The 22647-nt window shown below is 50.8% G+C and overlaps 1 protein-coding gene and 1 long non-coding RNA gene across 8 annotated transcripts in view; one reads left to right on the top strand and one right to left on the bottom strand.

Moving 5' to 3' along the window:
* The window catches only part of CCDC13 (coiled-coil domain containing 13), a 64835-nt gene that overhangs the window by 22925 nt on the left and 19263 nt on the right, over positions 1-22647 (bottom strand). The window contains exons 4-12 of one of the 2 annotated variants that reach the window (XM_002813873.6): positions 21088-21230; positions 20450-20539; positions 15736-15852; positions 14402-14506; positions 11490-11651; positions 8275-8451; positions 4357-4563; positions 2130-2269; positions 1548-1631 (exon numbers count right to left, since the gene is read on the bottom strand). In XM_002813873.6, the coding sequence (XP_002813919.2) occupies positions 1548-1631; positions 2130-2269; positions 4357-4563; positions 8275-8451; positions 11490-11651; positions 14402-14506; positions 15736-15852; positions 20450-20539; positions 21088-21230 (1225 nt within the window). The remainder of the gene's footprint in view (positions 1-1547; positions 1632-2129; positions 2270-4356; positions 4564-8274; positions 8452-11489; positions 11652-14401; positions 14507-15735; positions 15853-20449; positions 20540-21087; positions 21231-22647) is intronic. The other variant, XM_054552221.2, reaches the window with a different exon arrangement.
* Positions 862-21884, top strand: LOC103890202 (uncharacterized). 6 transcript variants are annotated; one of them, XR_008523767.1, is made up of 5 exons: positions 8123-9682; positions 11520-11866; positions 13419-13499; positions 15325-17386; positions 21737-21884. It is a non-coding gene; the product is annotated as an uncharacterized LOC103890202 (long non-coding RNA). The 6 variants fall into 6 exon arrangements; XR_008523768.1 differs by lacking the exons at positions 8123-9682; positions 15325-17386; positions 21737-21884 and adding exons at positions 862-1319; positions 14374-14612 and having other exon boundaries at positions 11559-11866; XR_008523769.1 differs by lacking the exons at positions 8123-9682; positions 15325-17386 and adding an exon at positions 872-1319.

Raw genomic sequence — 22647 nt, 5'->3', positions numbered from 1 at the left:
GGTCTTGCGCAGATCTCTTCCTCTCTCTTGGCCCCAGTTCCCCCACTAAACATTGAGAGGGGTGGTTGGATGGGCTCCGAGAACTGCAGACCCCTCCTTGACTCCTAAATATGCTCTAAGGCCTTGCTACTACAAGTGGTCTCCGAATCGGTAGCTCTGGCATCTCCTAGCAGCTTGTTAGAAATGCAGAATCCCAGGCTCTACCCCAGACCTGCTGAATCAGAACCCGCACTTGACCTGGCTGATCCGCAGGGGCTCTGTGTGTGCACTGCAGTTTGGAAAGCCCCATTCATCTCCCCAGTTCTATAATGTGGGAAAAGGAGGAGCAGGAGCAAAGGGCCGATTCTTCACTCTGCCCTCCTCCCAGGCACCCCACCAGAGTCACCTGAAGGGAATGGGTTCAAACCATGCCAGTCTGAATAGACATACTCTCTGGGATCACTCTGCCCTGTGAATTCCTGTCCTGTCACCTGTGGGAGGGGACTGTAAGCTCCATGAGGGTAGGGCCCACACATGGTTGAGTTCAGTAAGTATTTGTGTGTTGTGGAAGAAACAAGCCTGGGAACCAGCAGTCTGGGCAGCCAAGGCACACAGCAGCTCCTGTATTTCTGTGTGGCGCAGAGGTCACAGCCACACCGGCCTGGAAGGGACTCTAAGGGGTCATCTTGTCCATCTTCCTGCTCTCATTACTGTGACTAAAACCTCAGAGAGGCAGAGCCTCCCCATTCTCCCTGTGCTGTGACAAGACCTCCCACCCTCAGGAGTGTGGCACATGCCTTGTGGCTCAGTGTCAGCCCACTCTCCCCAAGTGCCTTTGTGACCCCAGCCTGATGGGTGGGGCAGCTTTGGCCCACAGACCCTATGCTGCCAAGTGTCAGCAGCATGCTGTCCCCCACTTTTCGGGGATAGCAGCCCAGAGAAGGACCAGTTTGCCTGGAGCCACAGAGATGAGGGACTGGGGCCACTTGGAGGCTTTGCCTGGAACCTGAGCTGACCTGCCTGAGGGGTCAGGGTGGGGAGTGCTGACAGCAGGAGCATGGCTCCAGTGGACAGTGGGCAGGGCTCAGGACAGGGCTTAGAGGCAGGACAATGCTGTCCTTTGTCTATGGGCTGGCAGTAGGAACAAAGGGCCCATTTACACCCTCTGGCTTGATTCTATCAACAAAGAGGGGACCCGAGGGCTGAGGGGATATCAGTGGGAACCCATATCATGTGAAATTCTCCCCTTAGAGGCTGATTCTCAATGAGCAAGAGAAGGTGAGGGAAGGTGCTAGAAGCCAGGCCCAGGAAGGTTCCTCAGGTTAATTCTCGGGTAGCAGGTAAGAACCCTAGCCTGGGAGTCAGAGGCCAAGATTCTAGTTCTGAAGCTGCTTACTCTATCATCTTGGACAGGACTTCCCTGATCCTCCCTCTCTTTATGTAACCTTGGAAGAGTCCCTGGACTTTGCCTGGCCTCAGTTTCCCCTCCTTTTAATGGGATGGCAATACTGGTTGAGCAATCAAGAATGGGAAAAAACTGTGAGAGTCCGGGGGTCGGGGGTCCATACCTAGGTGAGGTCCTGTGGGGACTGGGCAGGGAAGGCCTCGTGAGAGCAGATTCCACCAGTGTGTGGCCCAGGCTGGTCACAGAGCTGTGTAAAGGCGGAAGGGGCCCATCAGCCTGGGAAGGCAGACCAGGCCCTGCTGGGCCTCACCTCTGCATGTGAGGTGGAGCAGTGGCCAGCGGGGTCCAGGAAACCCTTGCAGCAGTCCTGTGGATTTGCTGCCCTTCTTTCCAGAACTCTTGTTTGCTCAAAATGAGACAGAACAGGAGACACTAGAGCCTTGAACAACCCAACACGGATCTGTTTGAGGGCGCCAGGGGCAGAAAACTTTTGAGGCCAGTTCAGAGAGGCTCTTACAGAGAGCTGCAACCAGCAAGCTCTTGAAGTGATAAAATCTGGGCCTAACCGGCTCATTTCTGCAGATGCAGAGTTAATGTCATAGGAGAGGCCCACGTACTGGAAGAACAACAACATAGTCATCTTAAAATTGCACCCGTGGCTTCCCATCAGAGGTAGCAAGAAACAACCTTTCTTCTGAATAATTAATGTTCACTTTCCAACCCCTCCCTCCCATTGTTTTCTTACCGAGAAGATCCAAGCCTGCCAACATGATCGCCTGCTGAGGCCGGGGACTTGGTCAGGCCTGGGTCCTCCAGGAACTGGGTATAGGCAGGGCTGACCTCGTGACCACTGGACCCCTCACTCACTCCTTTATTCTGAAGATACTGTAGGAACAGATGTGGGTTCCATCCTCAGGGCTTTGGCTCAGAGGCCTAGAGAAGGCAGGAGGGGACCTTGGCTTGATTTCGGGGCTTTCAGAGGATATGAAAGAGGCTTCTTTTCAGGAGTGAAAAGCGAGGCCTGTTTGGTGAAGGCACTACTTGCATGATAATGACATCTAATAATGCCTCTCTTCAGAAGGAAAGCTACATGGTGTGAGGACGGTGACTGGGCCAGGAAGCTGTTCTACATTCAGGTTCCAGAGGGAGGTGCATGGCGGGGCAGGTCAGAGACTGACGTCTCTGAGTGGGTCCACTTCTCCAGGCGGCCCCACCCACATGTGGCTGAACACCAGGTGTGACTTGAGGCAAGCTGCCTTCCTCAGCTGGAACACCTGGACCTTCCAGACACCCGCAGCCAGAGAGGCTGGCAGGGACTCAGTGAGGGCAGGCAGCCTTGGGTGAAGGCTAAGCCTGCCAGGCCCCCACCCCTCCCTCAACCCCTTCCTCTTCTGGATACTTGCTGGGGCTGGACTGGAAAGGAACATTAGAGGACCCCCAGCAGGAGGTCAGGCCACCACAGTGGACAACTGGTGTAAGCCCCTAACAACCTGGCTTGTCCCCCAGCCCCACCCATTTTGAGAAAACTCGAAACGTGTGCCGACTTAAGTCTGGTGGGTAATGCTTGGCCCCCATTCAGCTGGTGACCTCGGAGGTAGGAACGGTCTTCTCCTTTGCGCCTGGAGAAAGGACAGTGGTGGTGAGGTGAAGATGCTGGAATGTTTCTGTGTACCCCTTCAGACTTCCCTCCCCAGTGAGCCAGGATGGGGAGCAGGGTGAGTCCCCACTCACTGCCATATGTGCTCTGTTCCCAGACTTCCTCGTGCCCCCAGGCTCCCCTTCAGCCTCACAGCACTTTGTCACAGCCAATCCTGGGGCCCCAGGCTACCCTGGCCTGTGGGAATAGAGGCTACAAGACAAACCAGGCTGGTCAGCCAATGCCAGCCTGAGGCAGGGCCGAGGGGCTCTTGGGCTCTCACCTCTGAACAAACCACAGATCCCCAGAAACAAAGAGCAGGGCTGCTTTGCAACATGCCTTTGGCTGAGCCAGTCAATTTCCCAGTGGGCCAGAGGCTGCAAGGCTCCTTTGTCACTGGGAGACCTGCATGCCTGTCAGGAAATTCTCCCCAAGGCCACCACCCAGCCCCACCACCACCCCAGGGAGGTGAAGGTGCCTGACTCCTAGCAGCCCCAAGCTGTGCCCTCAACACACCTTCCAAGACAAAATATCTTTACAAGCTCATGCCTTAGACAAGCATTTATTGAGCATCTACTGTGTGCTTGCTCCAGTGCCAGGCACTGAGGCACCACGGTCTGTGCTCCCTCACAGAGAGTGCAGGGGAGAAAACAGGAAAATGACTACACAGTGTGAGAGAAGTTTGGTTTGGGGGTGCACAGGGAGTTAGGAGAGTGCCTAGGAGGGGCACACAACACAGAACACGGGTCCCGGGGCTTCCTGAAGGAGCTCCTGACTAGGTAAGACCTAAAGGCTGAGGGGCAGCTGGCCAGACTGGGGCCGTGGGGGAGGAGGGGAGGGAGTGCGGAGCAAGCAGGGCTATGTGAGGAGCTGAGTGGTGCCTGGGTAGCAGAGTGTGGGGAAAGGGGAGGGGTGAAGAGAAGATCCAGGAGGGGTGGCAGCAAGAGTTAGTCACGCGGTGCCTGGAAGCTGAATGAAGAAGTGTGGCTTTCCTTCTCTCATCCTGCTGCTGGAGCCAGTGCCACCATCTTGAATCCTGAGGATAAGGCCACAGCTGGGGATGGGAGAGGGTAAACTGGAAGGTGCCTGGGTCCTTGAGAACCAGGTGAGGTGGAGGGTGACAGTTAAGCCATGAACAGAGTTTAAGTAGAGCAAGGACACAATCAGGTTTGTGTGCAGAATGGGTTGGGGAGCCAGAGAGACACAGGTGGCCAAAGTGGAGCCAGGAAGGATGAAGTCTGGCCTGAGCTAAGGCAAGTGGAAAGAAGTGGAAGGAGCTGGATGGACTTGCCCAGCTTGAAAATGGGTTCGGGGGCTGTGCCAGTGCCCTACTCACGTGCACATTGAGTTGTCCGATCTCCATCTCCAGCTGCCGCACTTTGGCCTCCCGCTCAGCCACCATGGCCTGCAGCTGGGCGACTAGGCTGTTGCTCTGCTGAGCCTCGCTGTTCAGTTGCTGGTCCAGGTGGTGCTGGGACACTCGCATCTTCTCTTCCTGCAGACTCAGGCTGCCTAGGATTTCCTGTAGCTGCTTCAGCTGGTCCTGGGGGGCCAGGCAGGAGGGCAGGTGGAGTCAGCCATGGCCCTTTGGGCCGGGAAGGACAAGAACAGACTGCCTCCCTCACCCCAAAGCAGCCTGCAGGAACCTAACAGTGGGATCCTGTTCCCTCAAGAGGCAGGAACACCTTCCTTGCCTGCCATCAGGGGATGTCAAACCAGGCAGGTGGGGACCATGCACTTTTCCTGTCCTCAACTTTCTTCTCTGAGTTTGGGGCCAAGAAGATCCAAGGGGCTCTCAGACAACAGAAAGCAGATCAGATGGTGACTCCTCACCCGGTGGGGGAGATATTTAGCTAAAAGGAAAGCCTGATCCCGCTTGGCTGGGAGACTGCCCTTGGAGGCAGTACCTGGACCCCTGCCAGGGATCCATTAGCACCTGACTGAAGCCTCATCCCAAGGAAAAGCCCTCAAGGAGACTCCTGGGCAAAGGCTTCCTGCCTGGGGCCAACAGAAAGGACAATGTCAGTGACTTGGAACAGGTGGGGGCTGTTGTCTTCACCTCAGAGTGGAGGAAACTGAGGCCCAGAAAGCCCAAGGGCATATTGCTGGTGAATAGCATGACGGGCTAGTTTGCAGCTCTCATCATGCCACCTTCAATGACAAAGAATGGTGACATGCAGGGACCTCAGAGGACATCCAGCCCTGCAACTTATTTTTAAAACTGGCTGCTGAGCCTCAGAGAGGGGATGCGACTGGCCTATGGTCACACACTGAGATACTGACAGAGGCAGGCCTAGATTTCAGGTCTTCTGTGCCCCGCCCACCACCCTGTCATGTAAAGTGATCATGATCATGATCATGGGTAGGTGCCTGAGCCAGCACCCCCCAGACACCCCAGCCAAGCCAGACACGATCACCCCCCCGGGCCTGCAGGCACAACTTGGAATCTGACACCAAACTTTGGTGCCTCAGGTCCCACAGAGAAAAGTCCAAGCTGTAGGGTTAGGAAAGCAGTATGGCCTTACTAACCAAGGAAGTTTTTGTTTTTGTTGTTGTTGTTGTTTTATACATAAGTTTTATACAACGTGCAGGTTTGATACATAGGTATACATATGCCATGTTGGTTTGCTGCACCCATCAACTCATCGTTTACATTAGGTATTTCTCCTAATGCTCTCCCTCCCCCAGCCCCCCACCTGCCGACAGGCCCTGGTGTGTGATGTTCCCCGGCCTGTGTCCAAGTGATCTCATTGTTCAATTCCCACCGAGGAGTGAGAACATGCAGTGTTTGGTTTTCTGTCCTTGTGACAGTTTGCTGAGAATGATGGTTTCCAGCTTCATCTATGTCCCTGCAAAGGACATGAACTCGTCCTTTTTATGGCTGCATATTATTCCATGGTATATATGTGCCACATTTTCTTAATCCAGTCTATCACTGATGGACATTTGGGTTGGTTCCAAGTCTTTGCTATTGTGGATAGTGCCGCAGTAAACATACGTGTGCATGCGTCTTTATAGTAGCATGATTTATAATCCTTTGGGTATATACCCAGTAATGGGATTGCTGGATCAAATGGTATTTCTAGTTCTAGATCCTTGAGGAATTGCCACACGGTCTTCCACAGTGGTTGAACTAGCTGACAGTCCCACCAACAGTGTAAAAGCATTCCTATTTCTCCACATCCTCTCCAGCATCTGTTGTTTCCTGACTTTTTAATGATTGCCATTCTAACTGGTGTGAGATGGTATCTCATTGTGATTTTGATTTGCATTTCTCTGTTGACCAGTGATGATTAGCATTTTTCATGTGTCTGTTGGCTGCATAGATGTCTTCTTTTGAGAAGCGTCTGTTCATATCCTTTGCCCACTTTTTGATGGGGTTGTTTTTTTCTTGTAAATTTGTTTGAGTTCTTTGTAGATTCTGGATATTAGCCCTTTGTCAGATGGGTAGATTGCAAAAATTTTCTCCCATTCTGTAGGTTGCCTGTTCACTCTGATGGTAGTTTCTTTTGCCATGCAGAAGCTCTTTAGTTTAATTAGATCCCATTTGTCTATTTTGGCTTTTGTTGCCATTCCTTTTGGTGTTTTAGTCATGAAGTCCTTGCCCATGCCTGTGTCCTGAATGGTATTGCCTAGCTTTTCTTCTAGGGTTTTTATGGTCTTAGGTCTAACATTTAAGTCTTTAATCCATCTTGAATTAATTTTTGTACAAGGTGTAAGGAAGGGATCCAGTTTCAGCTTTCTACATATGGCTAGCCAGTTTTCCCAGCACCATTTATTAAACAGGGAATCCTTCCCCCATTTCTTGTTTTGTCAGGTTTGTCAAAGATCAGATGGTTGTAGATGTGTGGTGTTATTTCTGAGGCCTCTGTTCTGTTCCATTTGTCTATATATCTGTTTTGGTACCAGTACCATGCTGTTTTGGTTACTGTAGCCTTGTAGTACAGTTTGAAGTCAGGTACTGTGATCCCTCCAGCTTTGTTCTTTTTGCTTAGGATTGTCTTGGCAATGCGGGCTCTATTTTGATTCCATATGAACTTTAAAGTAGTTTTTTCCAGTTCTCTGAAGGAAGTCATTGGTAGCTTGATGGGGATGGCACTGAATCTATAAATTACTTTGGGCAGTATGGCCATTTTCATGATATTGACTCTTCCTATCCATGAGCATGGAATATTCTTCCATTTGTTTGTGTCCTCTTTTATTTCATTGAGCAGTGGTTTGTAGTTCCCCTTGAAGAGGTTCTTCACATCCCTTTTAAGTTTGATTCCTAGGTATTTTATTCTTTTTGAAGCAATTGTGTATGGGAGTTCACTCATGAGTTGACTCTCTGTTTGTCTGTTATTGGTGTATAGGAATGCTTGGGATTTTTGCACATTGATTTTGTATCCTGAGACTGCTGAAGTTGCTCATCAGCTTAAGGAGATTTGGGGCTGAGAAGATGGGGTTTTCTAAATATACAGTCATGTCATCTGCAAACAGGAACAATTTGACTTCCTCATTTCCCATTTGAATACCCTTTATTTATTTCTCTTGCCTGATTGCCCTGGCCAGAACTTCCAACACTATGTTGAATAGGAACGGTGAGAGAGGGCATCCTTGTCCTGTGCTGGTTTTCAAAGGGAATGCTTCCAGTTTTTGCCCATTCAGTATGATATTGGCTGTGGGTTTGTCATAAATAGCTCTTATTATTTTGAGATACGTTTAATCCAGGAAGTTTTTATAGTCAGGTAAACCTGCTTTGAACTCAGTTGTATGGTCTTAGATGAGTTATCTAATGAATTTGAGTCTTAGTTTCCCCATCTGTGAAGTGGGATTAAAATACATGATCCTGGAAGTTATGTTGGGGACTAAGCATCATAACACGCCCAGAAGAAGAAGGGCTCTGTGCCACCACAGAGATAAGAACTGGTACTGGCTCCTCTTGTCCCTTTCATTCCTTGCTGAAAAATAACCCAGGGTATAATCCCACCTCCTTCCCCCAATACATTTCTGTCTCTTTTGGGGTCCATAGGCCCAGTGCCTTGTGCCTGGTGCTGCTCCATCACAGCCCCCTACCTGCCCTCAGGCAGCCTCCCTGAGCTGCTCCTGTCCCTGGCGCAGGGCTTTGGTGCTGGGGGCCATCTGGACGCAATGGGCTTTGGGGTTACACAGGTGGCATTGAGGGGTGAGTGAGGGCTCACTCTGGCCATGGCTGGGGCCCATCCTTTGGGGAACCACCCCTGGCTCTCGCCCTGCCTGAGTGGTGGGGCCATACCATGAGGGCGTCGATGAGCTCGTCATCATGCCGGCCCTTCTCCACCAGGGTTCCCATCTGACTCTTGAGGGTCTTCATCTCACTCGACAGCAGCTTGTTCCGAGACCTCATGCCCTCAAACTTCTTTTTTAGCTCTTCAAGCTCTCTCTGGAGGGCATCCCGCTCACTGGCAAGTTTCTATAATTAGAAAGTGAGGGCATGGGCAGCAGGGCTGTGTGGGACCTTGGCCACATCTGCTCCCTGGCTCCTACTCAACGGCAAGGCCCGGGGCTGGGGGTGGGGTGCTTGTTGAATGCCACAGAGCAAGTCACTAGAGCCAGGGCCCTGACTCCCAGCCCAGGCCTCTCAGGGATATCAGGTGGCCAGCAGCCTCCCACCCTTGCCCTAGCACATGACAGCACTAACGGATGACAGCACTCCCAACCTCAGCCTGAGACACAGGCTTCCTAGCACATGAGAGGAAAGCCGCCGGCCAACTGCGTGTGTCCTCCAGAGAGCACAGCCAGTCCTACCCCTAAGCCCCTCCCCAAGCAGGGGAAAAGAGAAAAGCCATACTTTAGAAAAAGAGTGCTAGGCTAGGTTCCAACTGCAGCACCTTGCACCACCAGGAGCTAGAGTGAGAAAGGAGGGTCTTTTCTCCCACTTCCTCCATGATCATTTGGCACAACCCCTGACAGCACCTTGCTTTGTCAGCTACCAACTGGAAACTCACATGCAGCACACATCTTCGGAGTCTCTCATTCACTCATCCCTTCATTCTCAAGTGTTTCCTGAGGGCCTACTGTGGGCTTAGTATTGTTATAGATGCTGGGGGACAGCAAAAAGCAAAACAGTCCTTGTCCTCAAGGAGCTGATAATCCTAATGGAGGAGACAGATAATGTCAAATAGTGACAAACGCTAATTTGAAAGTAGGAAACAGGAATAGCGAGAAGGATATGGTCAGGGAAGGCCTTTCTGAAAAGGTGGCATCTGAGCAGAGACTGAAGGAGATGAGGGGAAGAGCAAAGGCCCTGGGGTAGAAGGTGTGTGGCTGGAGCACAGTGAGTAAAGGGGCAGAGGCTAGATTAGGCAAACCCATAAAGACAAGATGGAGACATTGAGGAGGAGCTTGGGCAGTGGGTGACATCACCTGCTTGATCCTGAGGGTGAATTTTTGCTGGAAAAGTATTTTCATATACTTGATGAAGTGAATTATAGAAATGCAAAACAAGTAAAACATGAATCTATAGGACACGAACCCTTTGCAGGGAGGCAGCCATTACTCACCTGTTGCTCTCCTGCCTACACACTCCAGGCTCTTATGGGTGCCTGGCAGAGGGAATGCATGCAGGAAGCTGTTTCCTTCCACCCGCCATTGCAGCTTATGGTCAGCCCAACTGTTCAACATAATCTGTTCTGCACTAACATGTAAGTTCAAGCTAGGTGCATTTCAAACCCAACATTTCCAAATCTCAACTCCCTTTCTCCTCTTGAACCCACCCTGTCTCCCTTACCCACCCACTATACTCCCTAGAAGTCCTTTATAACTCTTCCTCCTCGTCTTTCTTCCAAGTCCAATCAGTCCTTGAGCCCTAGAAAGTCTGTCCTCACTGTCCCAGGTGTCTGGCCCTTCCATGACAGTCCACTATCTTGGCAAAGATCCTTGGTCATGTCTCCAGGATTACTATTCTGCCTTCCATTCCTCTTCCAACCCATTCCTCCTCTTGCTCCAACCATGTGACCTTTCCCAAATGCACAGCTGACCACCTCCCTCCACAACTTAAAACCCTTTGGTGGGCTGGGCAAATGGCTCACACCTGTAATCCCAGCACTTTGGGAGGCTGAGGCAGGTGGATCACCTGAGGTTAGGAATTCGAGACCAGCCTGACCAACATAGTGAAACCCCGTCTCTACTAAAAATATAAAAATTAGCCGGGCGTGGTGGCAGGTGCCTGTAATCCCAGCTACTTGGGAGGCTGAGGCAGGAGAACCACTTGAACCCCGGAGGCGGAGGTTGCAGTGAGCCAAAATCACACCATTGCACTCCAGCCTGGGCAACAGAGCAAGACTCCATCTAAAAAAAACAAAAACCGTTTGGTGGTTCTCCACAGCCTTCAAGATACAGGCCAAAAGTCCTGGCTGGCATACAAAGCCCAGCAGGCCCTGCCCACCTCTGTGGTCTCACTGTTTCCCTCCTCACAGCTGATGGTCTACAGCGCTGGGAGGTGCAGCGTGGTCATGGTTACAGCATTCCTAACACAGGGCCTAACCCAGAGTTGGTGCTCACAGGCAAAAGTCTCCAGATGAAAAGGCAAGTCCTCACTGTTAGGTAGCTCACTGCCAGGGCCACGACATGGGCCTGTTGTATGGCCTGCCTGCACCTCTTCATGCTGCTTCTGCTACCTTCTTTAAAGTGGCCCCCTACTCCCCACTCTCATTGCAAGTTTGGGGAGGCTAACTCATCCCCTCAAACCTTGGGGCAGGTATCTGAAGCTTGACCAATCAAAACACCCTGTACTCTTGGCCACTGTGATGGGCTCAAGGATGGTCACATAACCCAGGCTAGACCAAAGACACTCAATTCTGGGACTTTGTTGGAATTACTGGGAAAGAGAAACCCTTTGTCTGTGGAGGCTGCACTGGAGGAGAGAAGCTGGGACTACCCAGGGTCCCTGTGGAAGAGAGTGAAGCCAACCCAGGAGAAAGTGCTGAGAGCAAGGCCCCAATCTGCACCTGAAGCTAGGCCACCTCTGGATTGTTCATTTACATGGGCCAATAACTTCTCTTTGTTGCTTAAACCTGGTAGAGTTAGAGTTCTGACACTCCCAATGCAGCAGTGAGATGCGGCCCCTGGTGTTGAGTCTAGCCTGCCCACCTCTTTCATCAGCCTGGAACTTTCCTCCTTTAAGCCCCATCTAACCCTATCATACTTCTGGGGCCGTGACCCTCTCCCTCTCCCTTTTACAATGAGAATTTCAGGTACAGCACCTCCAAAACAGCTAGGATGGGGCCACGAAAAGTTCATTAAATGGGCTCACAGTGAGGTCCCAGTCAGGCAGCTCAGGTTGGTTTGACAGGACATGAGGAACATGCAGAGGTGATCCAGGTCCTCAGGTGTCTCCTGCCTAGAAGGGGTGGCTCAGACTTCTGACCACATGTGCCTCAGAGCCCTTGCAGGCACCATCATGATCTCTCGTTCCCACATGCCCGGCTGACCTCCTCAGGCACACGTTACCTCCAAGCCTTCCTGTTTTTCCCTTTCCAGGCTGCGGATCCTCAGCAGGTTTTTCTCCTGTGCCGACAGCTTCCTTGGGTCTGGATAGACAGACAACTCATCACTGGCTGTTCCCGCAGACTGGCTCCGGGCCTGGCCCAATTGCTTCTCAAGCTCTCGAACCTGAGGATGGTAAAACTCGTCGTTCCACAATGGGTCTGCAGCCAGCCTCTTCTACTCAGAAGTGTGATAGAAGACCCCACGGACTGAAGATGGAACCACCTCTCTAGATGGCTGTGGTAGCCCCATCTGAGGAGGACTAGGGGTGGGGGACGATCTGAGCTGGCATCTTGAGCAACACATTGGAAGACGCCAGGGAAGTTCAGCTTAGAAAAAAGGTGAATGAGAAAAATCACCCTATCTCTGAGGGGCTGTTTGAGGCTGGAAAGCAGACCTGTGGCCCCAGGAACCAGGGAGGGATAGGATGGCAGGTCTCAGTTCAAGAAAGAACTTTCTTATTTATTTATTTATTTTAGAGACAGGGTCTTGCTCTGTTGCCCTGATTGGAGTGCAGTGGTGCAATCATGGCTCACTGTAACCTCTGCCTCCCGGGCTCAAGCAATCCTCCCAGCTCAGCCTCCTAAGCAGCTGGGACCACAGACACAGGCAACTGTGCCTGGATAATTATATATATATATATATATTTGGTAGAGACGGGGTTTCACCATGTTGCCCAGGCTGGTCTTGAACTCCTGGGCTCAAGCGATCTGCCCACCTCAGCCTCCCAAAGTGCTGGGCAAGGAGGAACTTTCTAACAGACAGACCACCTAAGACTGGGTGGGCTTCTCGAAAGATGGCAGTCACTTACAGGAGATACTGCAGAGGGGAAGGCAGGGTTTGGAAACAGAGAGACTGGCTCAAAGCCTCACAGACTGTGTGACTGCGCACAGGTAACTCTCTGAATCTCAGTTCCCTCATCTGTAAGATGGGCCTAAGAGTACACCCTGCCTAACACTGTTATGAGGATTCAGTATTGTGAAGTTGTCTGAGCCTGAGAATCCTCCGAGGTTCTTCTTGGACTGACAAATCTTGGTGCTTACTCCAGATCAACAAACTACAGTTCTAGGGGAAGGGACTTGGAATCTGCATTTTAAATACTACAGGTTATTTTTAGGATTAGGTAACTTTGCAAAACCCCAAGATGGTCTAGGTGAAGCTGTCAACACAGCCTGGCACAAGTGGGCCTTCAGCAAGTGGCAGGTAGTTGTCATCCCACAGAACAATGCCCTTATCACCCTTATAACGCTAGGGTAGAAGCAGACAACTCCTAGGGTCCTTCTGACCCTGATTTCCCTGTCAACACAACCAAATGACAAAACAACGTTGGTAAACTCGAGCCAGGAAAGGAAGCACAATTCGCTAGGCTCCCTGACAAAGGGCAGGAACACAGCTTTGAAGGCACCCACCAGTGCCCTCGTGTGGCGCTGTGAGGCAATTCCATTTAATCATTAAAGAACACTGTTACCTTTAAGAATCTGACATACAGGGCCGGGCGTGGTGGCTCATGCCTGTAATCCCAGTACTTTGGGAAGCCGAGGCAGGCAGATCACGAGGTCAGGAGATCGAGACCATCCTGACTAACACAGTGAAACCCTGTCTCTACTAAAAATACAAAAAATTAGCCGGGCGTGGTGGCAGGCGCCTGTAGTCTCAGCTACTCGGGAGGCTGAGGCAGGAGAATGGCATGAACCTGGGAGGCGGAACTTGCAGTGAGCCGAGATTGCACCACTGCATTCCAGCCTGGGCGATAGAGCGAGACTCCGTCCCCAAAAAAAAAGAATTTGACATATAACTTAATGACAATAAGAAGTAAGTTGTTTTGTGCTTATTATGGTCAGGCACTGTCCTAGGTGCTTTACAAATGTTATTTTATGTTACCCCATTTCACAGGTGTGAAGATGAAGACATAGGAAGATGAAGGGGTTTGCCCAAGGTCAGAGTTGGCAGACCAGTGGCCAAACGTAAACTAAGGTATCTTGAACCCCAAGGCCATGCACTATCATCTATTAGCTTCTTGGAGTTTTTCCCCCTTTATGTTGGCTTCAAGGATCCCATGGGAGACACTGAGGATAAATGCCACTGTGACTCTCAAAGTCCCTGGGAACAAGGGTGATATGCTTGGCAAACAGTGGACATCACACACCTTCTCACATGTTTCTCAGTTTGAAGGGACAAAGGGAAAAGAACCCACACCTAACTTTTATACAGTGCTTCCTCCATGCCAGGCCCTGTGCTGAGCACTTTACAAGTATTGACTCAATTCTCCCAACAATCCTGTGGGGTAGGCATCGTTATTATCCCCGTTATACAGATCAGGAAACTGAGGCACAGAGCTAAAGCAACTTGCTTAAGGTCACACAGCTGGTGAGTGGAGAGCTGGGATTTGAATCTGAGCAGTGTGGCTCCAGAGCCCCTGCTGTTAGCTGCTTTTGGTATGCTCCAAAATATTCAGACAATAAAGAGGGAGACAAGGCTAAGTTTTTATTGGGTAATTAAAACTTTCAAAAGACTACAAGCATCTGGACAAAACTGGAAAAAGCTTACAATTACAACAGTCACGCAAATTTACATAAACTAGGACAAAAAAAAGATGCCTGGAGTAAAATAAATCAAACCAAAGGCGTTGGCATTTGTTAAGCTCCAGTGCCTGGCATGTGGTAAGTGTTATATAAGAGCTTGTTCATTAAATAACAAATTAAAATCAGGCTGGTTGGCGAGAAGGTAAAACAACAGCCCTGCATGAGTGCACTGTGAGACCTAAAGGCCTTTTTTTGGGTACTGTGTGCTTAGGTCTCTAAGGGGGTCAGGGCAGGTCTTTCTGAGGCATTTTAAATCCTTTGTTCAGGCCAGGAGAAGTCTGATGACTCACTCACCTTGCTCTGCAAAACAAGAATTTGTTGAGCCCGACCCCTCCAGGTCCCTGGTGAGGATAGCAGCTGCTGGACATTGACATCTTCCCCAACCTCACTGGCCAAAACCTGAAATAAGGCAGGGCCTTCAGTGTGGCCAAAAGAGAGGGCTCCACCAGACCCTGATGCTGCTGCATATTTAGAAGCATATTCAGAAGCAGCCTTCACCTACACAATCTTCTTCCCATCTCAGAGCATAGCCCTCAAAGGTCAGTTTTCCATGTCCCAAGGGCAGCTCTCCCTGGGAAAGTAGTAAACCCATCATCCCTGGCATTTCTTAGCAATGCTTAGAGCAGCCAAGAAACTGTCAGCAATGCTCAGATAGGGCCCCTTGCTCTTGACATATTCTGGGATAACTGAACCACAAAACTGACCAACTCCTGCTTCCTTAACCCACTCACCTGTCACCTAGTGCTGAGCTAATTCTGGCTATAGGAAGTACATTGCCACAGGACCCTGGCCCTTGTGAAAAGCCACAGACAAGTGGACCTCTGAGTGCAGCAAAAGGTGGGCTACTGAATGTCAGTTGGGGCGCTGTGGTCCAAGAAGAGCCCAGCTTTGCGGTTGTTGAAGTGTAGCACTCAGGCCCAACCTCAAGGCTTTGAGGCAGAAACAATACGCTCCAGCTTGTGACCTGGGCCCCTCTGAAGCCTGTCACAGAAACCCAATCCAGCGTACCAAGTCTCTGGCGCTTGTTTCCACAATAGAACACTGTTTTGGAAATCTTGGCCAGTCTGAGTGGTTCCAGCAGGGAAGACAAATGCCAGAGAATTCGCTATGTAAATAAAAATAAATAACGAACCAGCTGGGCCTGTGTCCCAAGTCTGAGCATTTTCCTTTGAAAGGGTCCTTTAATACACAAGTAACCTATTCATTTTCTGTTACAGATAGCAGAGCAGAAGGCAGGTGTTAGCAGGCTTTCAAGTTAAGTAAGGGTGACATTAAGGGGAGACCCAGGATCTACTGGGGCACAAGTAGTGCAGGGAAGGCTTAATGGACTCTCCCTGGGTGGACAGCGCTGTCCTCCTCAGTCTAGAGCTGGGAAGGCACCACAAGGGCATGTATGCTGCGGGGGTGGGGGTGGCAAGCTCAAGTAGCCAGCGACTCTGCCCACCAAATGGGTATGGACCAAGGGCTGGTGGGAGGAAGGACTGGAACTGGAGCCTGACCCAGAGCAAGCAGTGTGCTCAAGGGACTGAGCACTCACGGCTCCAGAATGGAATCCACTGTACCAGCCGTGCTCTTCCCAAGTCCAGCCCCAGCCACACAAGAAGTCCCAAGCCCTGGCTCTGAAAGACCTTCTGTGCCATCCGCAGCTCCTGCTTCACAGACTGGATCTGGTTGCGGAGGTCACTCATCTTCAAGTTGGTGGCCGCCAGCCTGTCCTGCAGGGCCTTCACCTCTGGGGTCTCCAGCTGGTTGGGAAGGACAGGAGATAAAGTAGTCATTTATTGCCTACATGGGAATAGTAATTATAGCCCCCATTTATCCAAGTCTGTGCCAGGCACTGTGCTAAGTGTTTGACATGGAAGAACTCATTTAATCCTCATAAACCCCTGTGAGGTAGGTTCTCTTGTAAGCCCTTTATAGATGCGAAATAGAGGGTGGTGGAAGGTAAGTCCTCTACTTGGGCTACCTGGTTAATAAAGGTGGAACCTGGATTTGAATCCCGGCAGCTTAACTTTGGGACTGAGCTTTTTGCAGAGTGTTCACCCTAGAGGTGAACACTAGAGGTGAACCTAGAGCTTCACCCTAGAGGTGAAGCATCTGGAGGAAGCGGCAGGCTCCACGCCTCCCAGACATTTCCTGGGTGTGGACCCGCTGCTGTGCTCAGAGACTGGCATCACAGCTAATCCATCTTCACTCAGAATAAAGAGGAAACCACATTATTCCCAGAAGGCAAGCCCAGCGTGGCAGGAGAGCCATGGCATCCTAATTCAGGGTCTGCCTCTCCCAGAATCGTCAGCTTGGGCCTTGGTCTTTTGACAGCTGAGGGGCCTTGGGCTCTCTTTCCTAGCAGTGACCACTGAATAGAAATAAGGACCCATTTTAATTTCCAAATGCTCATCTCTGTGGCTTGAAGAACTACAGCAACCATGAAAACTGCCTGCTGAAACTCTTAGCAATGTCTTTTTTTTTTAACCCAATGTTTTATTTAAACTATCTGGATGGAAATTTTTCTTAAATGGGCTGACTACTTCTCTGTCTTCAATAGACACTCCTGTGACTCATAGATATTTGACAAAGGGACCTTCAAGGTCAGCCCATTCAAACCCCTTCCATAATGATGAAAATAAGGCCCAGAGAGGGGAGGTAATTTGCCTTCAGGCATACAGCTGGTTGGGGCGACACAGGTGGGATTAGAAAGAACACTCGTCCTTCCCCTGCCCTGGCTGACTCTTCCAATTTAAGCTGCTGCTAATGCTGGGCATTGTGGCCACAGGAACGTTGGTTGTCAGGCTGAGCATCCCATCAGGCAATGATGCTGAGGCCTCTGCTGCTGCCCCAACAGGGCAGAGTAGCTGAACTTCAGGAAGCAGGGCTGGTACTACAGTGGCTTTCTGACCTTTCTCTAGCAGGCACAAACAAAATCTCCTGTGAATGCTAGTGTGAAAGACAGATCCAAGTATACTGGGTCCAGGAAGTTCCATGGACCCCAGAGGCTCTGGGAAGCCCAGCTAAAAACCACTGGCCAAAGAAACTAGACATGAACACCTGGTCCAGAAACTCTGGCCTCATCCAGTGTCCTCATCTATTGAATGGGTATACAAATACTTTCCTGTTCCGCTTCCTCAGAGCACCACCATCAGGCTAAAGAGAACAGCCAACGTGAACAGAATGTGCCAACTCGGAACTTACATGAAACATAATCTCAGCTCACTGCAAACTCCGTCCCCCCGGGTTGAAGCGATTCTCCTGCCTCAGCCTCCCGAGTAGCTGGGATTACAGGTGCCCGCCACCATGCCTGGCTAATTTCTGTATATTTTTTAATAGAGATGGGGTTTCACCATGTTGGCCAGGCTGATCTTGAACTCCAGACCTCAGGTAATCCAACTGCCTTGGCCTCCCAAAGTGCTGGGATTACAGGTGTGAGCCACCGTGCCCGGCCATCCTTTTTTTTCAAAGTATATTTTGTTCTGTATTCTTCCTCCTGTCTGGCCGCCTGCCATCCCTGCATACTCTGTTGGGTGCCTGCCTGTTCTCCTGTTGAATGTGTGGCTTTGAATCTGCCCTGGGTTGGGAAGCAACACCCCTCCACCCCCTGCCATGCCCCACCCTGCCTGTCAGATCTCCAGTGCCATGAGCCCCAGTGGCCCTGACAGTGGGGGTGCTGAGAGCTGTGGGAGTACATGTGCTTCCATATGGCTGCAGTGACCCTGCAGCATCTCTTTGATCTGCTCAGAGCATGGAAAAAGCATACAGATTGGATCTGGCTCTAGAACCTGGGCAGTGATGCCCTGTCCAAGCCACATTTTCTCATCTGTAAAATGGGGATATGTAATGCCAATCTCCAGGGAACCTGTGAGGGTTGCTAGGACAACACATGTCAAGGGTGCTGTCTGGGGCAGGTCCTGATGGAGGGCAATGCTGGCAGGCCTAGCCTGACTTGAGTGGGCAGCTGGCAAGTGGGCTGAGGGCTAGATGGTGTTCTGGAGAGGGCTGGATCAGGCCCCGTCCTCCTGGCTTAGGCAGCTGAGCTAATCCTACCTCTAAGCCATTTCAGAGTTCTTTCTGCCCAGAGCAAAATTCCACAGGCTTTGTGGGGGACCTGGGTATGGGTACACTCCCTCCCCTTCCCGAGGCTGTTTTCTTTGAGAAAATAACTAAAATGCAGTCCATGGGGAGCAGATAATGCCAATGCCGCTCACATCACAGCCTCCTGAATCCCCAAGCAGAGGGAAGGGTGTTCAGCGCCACTCTGGAATGTGCTTTGGAGGCCTAGGGTTGGAATGTGGATTGAGCCTGCAGGCCTCTGGAGTGTGGCTCGGGCTTGGGCCACCCTGAGCAGCCTATGAGGGGGAACATTGCTTTTGCTCTGGCTCTGATCAGGAGATGCCAGGGAGAACACGTGGTGCTGATGAATTGAGACCTGCAGCCCATCACACCCTCTTCTCTCAGAACCTGGAACCTCCCAGGCTCCCTGTGGCCACAGAATAAAGTCAAAACTCCTGCTCCAGCTGCCATTCAAGGGCTCCCTCTATGGGTGACTTCACGCCAGCTTTTTTGGCTTACATTCCCCTTTTCTCCCGTGTGAGCTCTGGGCTGCAGTCAAATGTTATCCAGCTGACACTCAGTTCACCTTCCCCATCTTCCTTCTCCAGTAAGGCCAGCTCAGGGACGCCCTCCTCCGTCCCACCCTCCAGCTGCAACCTTAATGGAGGGTGGACTCCCCTGTGAGCTTAGAGCACTGGGGCCATCTCTGAAGGCCCTGTCCACATCCTGCCTTCGAATGACTCCTCATTCCTCCTCTGGGATTCTCCATAGACAGAGCCTCTGTTTTTTTTTTGGTGGTTGCTGTTGTTGTTTGTTTTTTTGTTTGTTTGTTTGTTTTGAGACACAGTCTCACTCTGTCGCCCAGGCTGGAGTGCAGTGGCGCGATCTCAGCTCACTGCAAACTCTGCCTCCCAGGTTCAAGCGATTCTCATGCCTCAGCCTCCTGAGTAGCTGGGATTATAGGCGTTTGCCACCATGCCTGGCTAATTTTTGTATTTTTACTAGAGATGGTGCTTTACCATGTTGGCCAGGCTGGTCTCGAACTCCTGGCCTCAAGTGATCCACCAGCCTCAGCCTCCCAAAGTGCTGGGATTATGGGCATGAGCCACCTCACCTGGTCGAGGCTCTATTTTTGATTCTCTGTGTCACAGGGCTTAGAAAATCCCATCAGGCTGAACAAGCAGTTTCCTATCCAGAGCAGCCCTAGTTGGGAATGTGGAGGTGCTCAATGCATGGAATAAACCAGGGGCAGCTTAGCAGTGTCCCCTGAAGCCAGCAAAGACTCTGAAGAATACTCAGTCCAGCCCCTGTAGAGGGCAGAGCCCCTCTTCTACTTCCCCAGCAATGAGACAGGTTTACACAAGACTACTCTTGAGGAGGCACATTCACCCCGGAACCTGAGGGGCCCATCCACCCCGGAACCTGAGGGGCCCATCACTGCACAGCGAGGACTGAATTGTCCTCGAGGAAGGCACAGGGCAGTCTGATCCCGAGGTGTAGGCAGCAGGGAAGATGGGGCTAGAAAACAAGCACCAAATTGGGAGTCCTGGGGCTTGGCTGCCTCTCTCACCAACTGGCCTGGCTTCCCAAGAAAACCCTTGGTAAAGCCTCCTGGAATGTTCTTTAGACTCTGATGCTATTTACCGTCTGATTTGGGGATAAACCAACCCACTAGGTCAGACTGACTTCCTTTCATGGAGCTGCAATTCCCACCTCTTGAGTTTCATGAACTGTCACTGGTTTAGTAAAATGGGCTCTGGGGAACAAGTCCCCATTTCCAATAGCCACTTTTACTCTGTAGATTTGGAGCTCCACGAAGGGGAAAGTGTTCATAATATGAACTGCCCCACAAAGAACAGGATTCCACTGGGCAGTAGTGAGCTCCCTGTCCCTGAAGTAAGGTGGAGGCTGGATGTGTCCCCAGTGAGGATGCTGTACAGGAGATGGCTGGGCTGACAGTGGGAGGTCAGTTGGACCAGGCCTTCCCTCTTGGTCCTCAGGCTCTAGTGTTCCAGGGTTCTCAGGCTCCTCCCAGCCTTCCTTTCTGGAGACAGAATTGGAGCTACACCCTCCATGGCTTCTGACACGGCATTCTTGGCCTCAGGCCATACACTCGGTACTGTTCTCTGATGTCTGCTCTGAGGATGCAGCAATGGTAGACAATGGGCACCTGGCTCGGCAGTGGGGTTGGGGGTTGGGGGTGGACCCTGGGTAGAGGTACCTACACACCCATGGAGGAGGGGAGGCCCAGGCTCATGGCTGCCTCACAGACTCCCCAGCACAGAAGAGAATTCATACCAATGCTCTGTCTCCCATCTGGGCCCTTGGTGGCTTGGCTCCTGCGTCGGTAGCCCCCTTGGCTGACAGCCTGGTCAGGGCTGTCTGCAGCTGAAAAAGCAAACCTCGTGCTTAATACTCTGCTCAGCGATTGTGCAGCCCAAGGAAAGCACTTTGGTGCCATTGTGTGTGTGGTTACCTATCTTGGTGGTGTGTCCTTTTAGCTCACTTTAGGATCATTAATGGCAGTATTCTCTTTTAGAAACCGCTCTGGAATGGAGAGGGTTTAATTGATTGTCTGACCCATTCCCTAATCGCACTATAAAAGTAGCCCAAGGGTTTACTAACAGCTTAATAAATAATAATGCTACACTCATAATCTGTCTCCTGAAGTTCCAACAATAGTCTAGGAGGCGGGGCATAAAAGAATGGTGGATTTCAGGTTACAGTGAACAGATGAGGCCAGAGACACCAAGAAGCCTGTTGGAGGGCAACAGAATTGGATTTAAAATGCAGCACCACCATATACTGCGTGACTTGAGAAAGCCTCTTAACCTTCCAACTTCAGCTCTCCTGGCTACATATGGAGAAGCTAGGGAGGTTCCCTCTTGCCCATGCTAGGAGTCCCATCCAGAGGGAGAATGACCAAGGCCCCTCACTTCCCGCTCCAGCTCCTGGATGCGATTGGTCAGCTGCTTCACCCTGGTTTTTGCACCCTCTGATTCTGCCATCAACAGCCGGTTCTTTTTTGACAGCTCCACAATTTTGGTGGCGACCACGTCTCCGGCTACACCGGCTGTCCCTAAAATGAAAGGAATGGTGAGGTCAATTAAAAACACAGGCATACACATCAAACTCATGCCCCACCACCAACAGCACCAGGGTCTTAAAAGCTAAAGCTGCTTGGCATTAATGCTCATAAAGGGGCACTAGCTTAGGAGGGTCACCATATACCTAGCAGCCCTGGGACCCAACTCCAATGAGTGGAAATGCAGCCACTCAGAGGTTCAGTATGTTCTAGGAAAATGATTAAAACAGAAAGCAAAGTTTTAATTCTGTGAGACTCAGGTTTATCACTCCGATGCTTCATGTAATCCTCAGTGATAGGATTATATCCATATCCCTGTAATTTTGCTGTGCCCTCTAATGAGCAGGATGTAGTCCCCTTGGGCCTTCTATGACTCTGGGCTCAACCATTTGGCTTGCTTTGGCCAATAGCATGTTAACAGATAAGGTGCAGATAAGGTAGAGGCTTGAAAAGCACTCGTGCAGTTAAACTGGCTGTGTTTGCTTATGCCCTCTCCACAGGAAGAACATACCTGGCTGGCTGGTCTCAAGAATAGAAGAGAGACATGTTGAACAAAGTGGAACCAACCTAGCCAAGCCTGGCCTAGATCGGCCAATCCCCAACCAACCCCCAGATGTTTAAGCTAAATAAATGCTTACTGCTGCTGAGATTATGTGGTTGTTTCTTAGAATTTGGTGGTAACACCTACCCAATAGAAAGGCATACATTCATTTAGCAAGTATTTATTTTCTACCAAGTGCTGGGTCCTCTTAGTATTAGGGATTCAGTGGTAGATAAAAAAGACTTATGGAGTTTACATTCAAGTAGGGAAGACAGATAATTTAAAACATCAAAGAAATAAATATGTATTCTAATATGTAGGAGGAATAAGTGCTAGGAAATACACTGGAGCTGGGCAAGGGGGTAAGAACGAGGGAGGTGATGCTATTTTAGATGGAGTGGCCAGGAAAGGCTCTCTGAGGAGGTGATGTGTGAAGAGAGACCTGAGTGAATGAACTGAGGGCTCAAACCATGAAGAGTGCTCTCACCTAGGAAGAACATTCGAAGCAGAGGAAATGGCAAGTACAAAGGTCTGGAGGTGGAATGTGCTTAGAGTATCTGAGGACCATCAAGGACTCCAGAGTAGCTGGAAGGCTACTTGCAGTGGGCAAGGGAAGGAGGCTGTGGAAGGTGGCTGGAGGATGTGAATGGGGAAGTTGCATGGTATGGCAGCTGTGTGGAAGGCAAGCAGCGGGAGCTAGTCCAGCATGGTCACTGACTAGGTGGGTAGCCCTGACAGTCCCTTGCCCTCTCTGGAGTGCAGCTCCCCCATCTGTGCAATGGCAGATGTGGTCAGACGGTCTGCAAGTTTCCTGAACACTTCTGACACTGTAGCAGGGAGTAACTGGCAGTCCTGTTTTTTAGCCCTACT

This window comes from Pongo abelii, chromosome 2, assembly GCF_028885655.2.
Source record: "Pongo abelii isolate AG06213 chromosome 2, NHGRI_mPonAbe1-v2.0_pri, whole genome shotgun sequence".
Lineage (NCBI taxonomy): Eukaryota > Metazoa > Chordata > Mammalia > Primates > Hominidae > Pongo > Pongo abelii.
The sequence above is the reverse complement of the archived record's forward strand: the minus strand, read 5'-3'. Positions and strand labels throughout refer to the sequence as shown.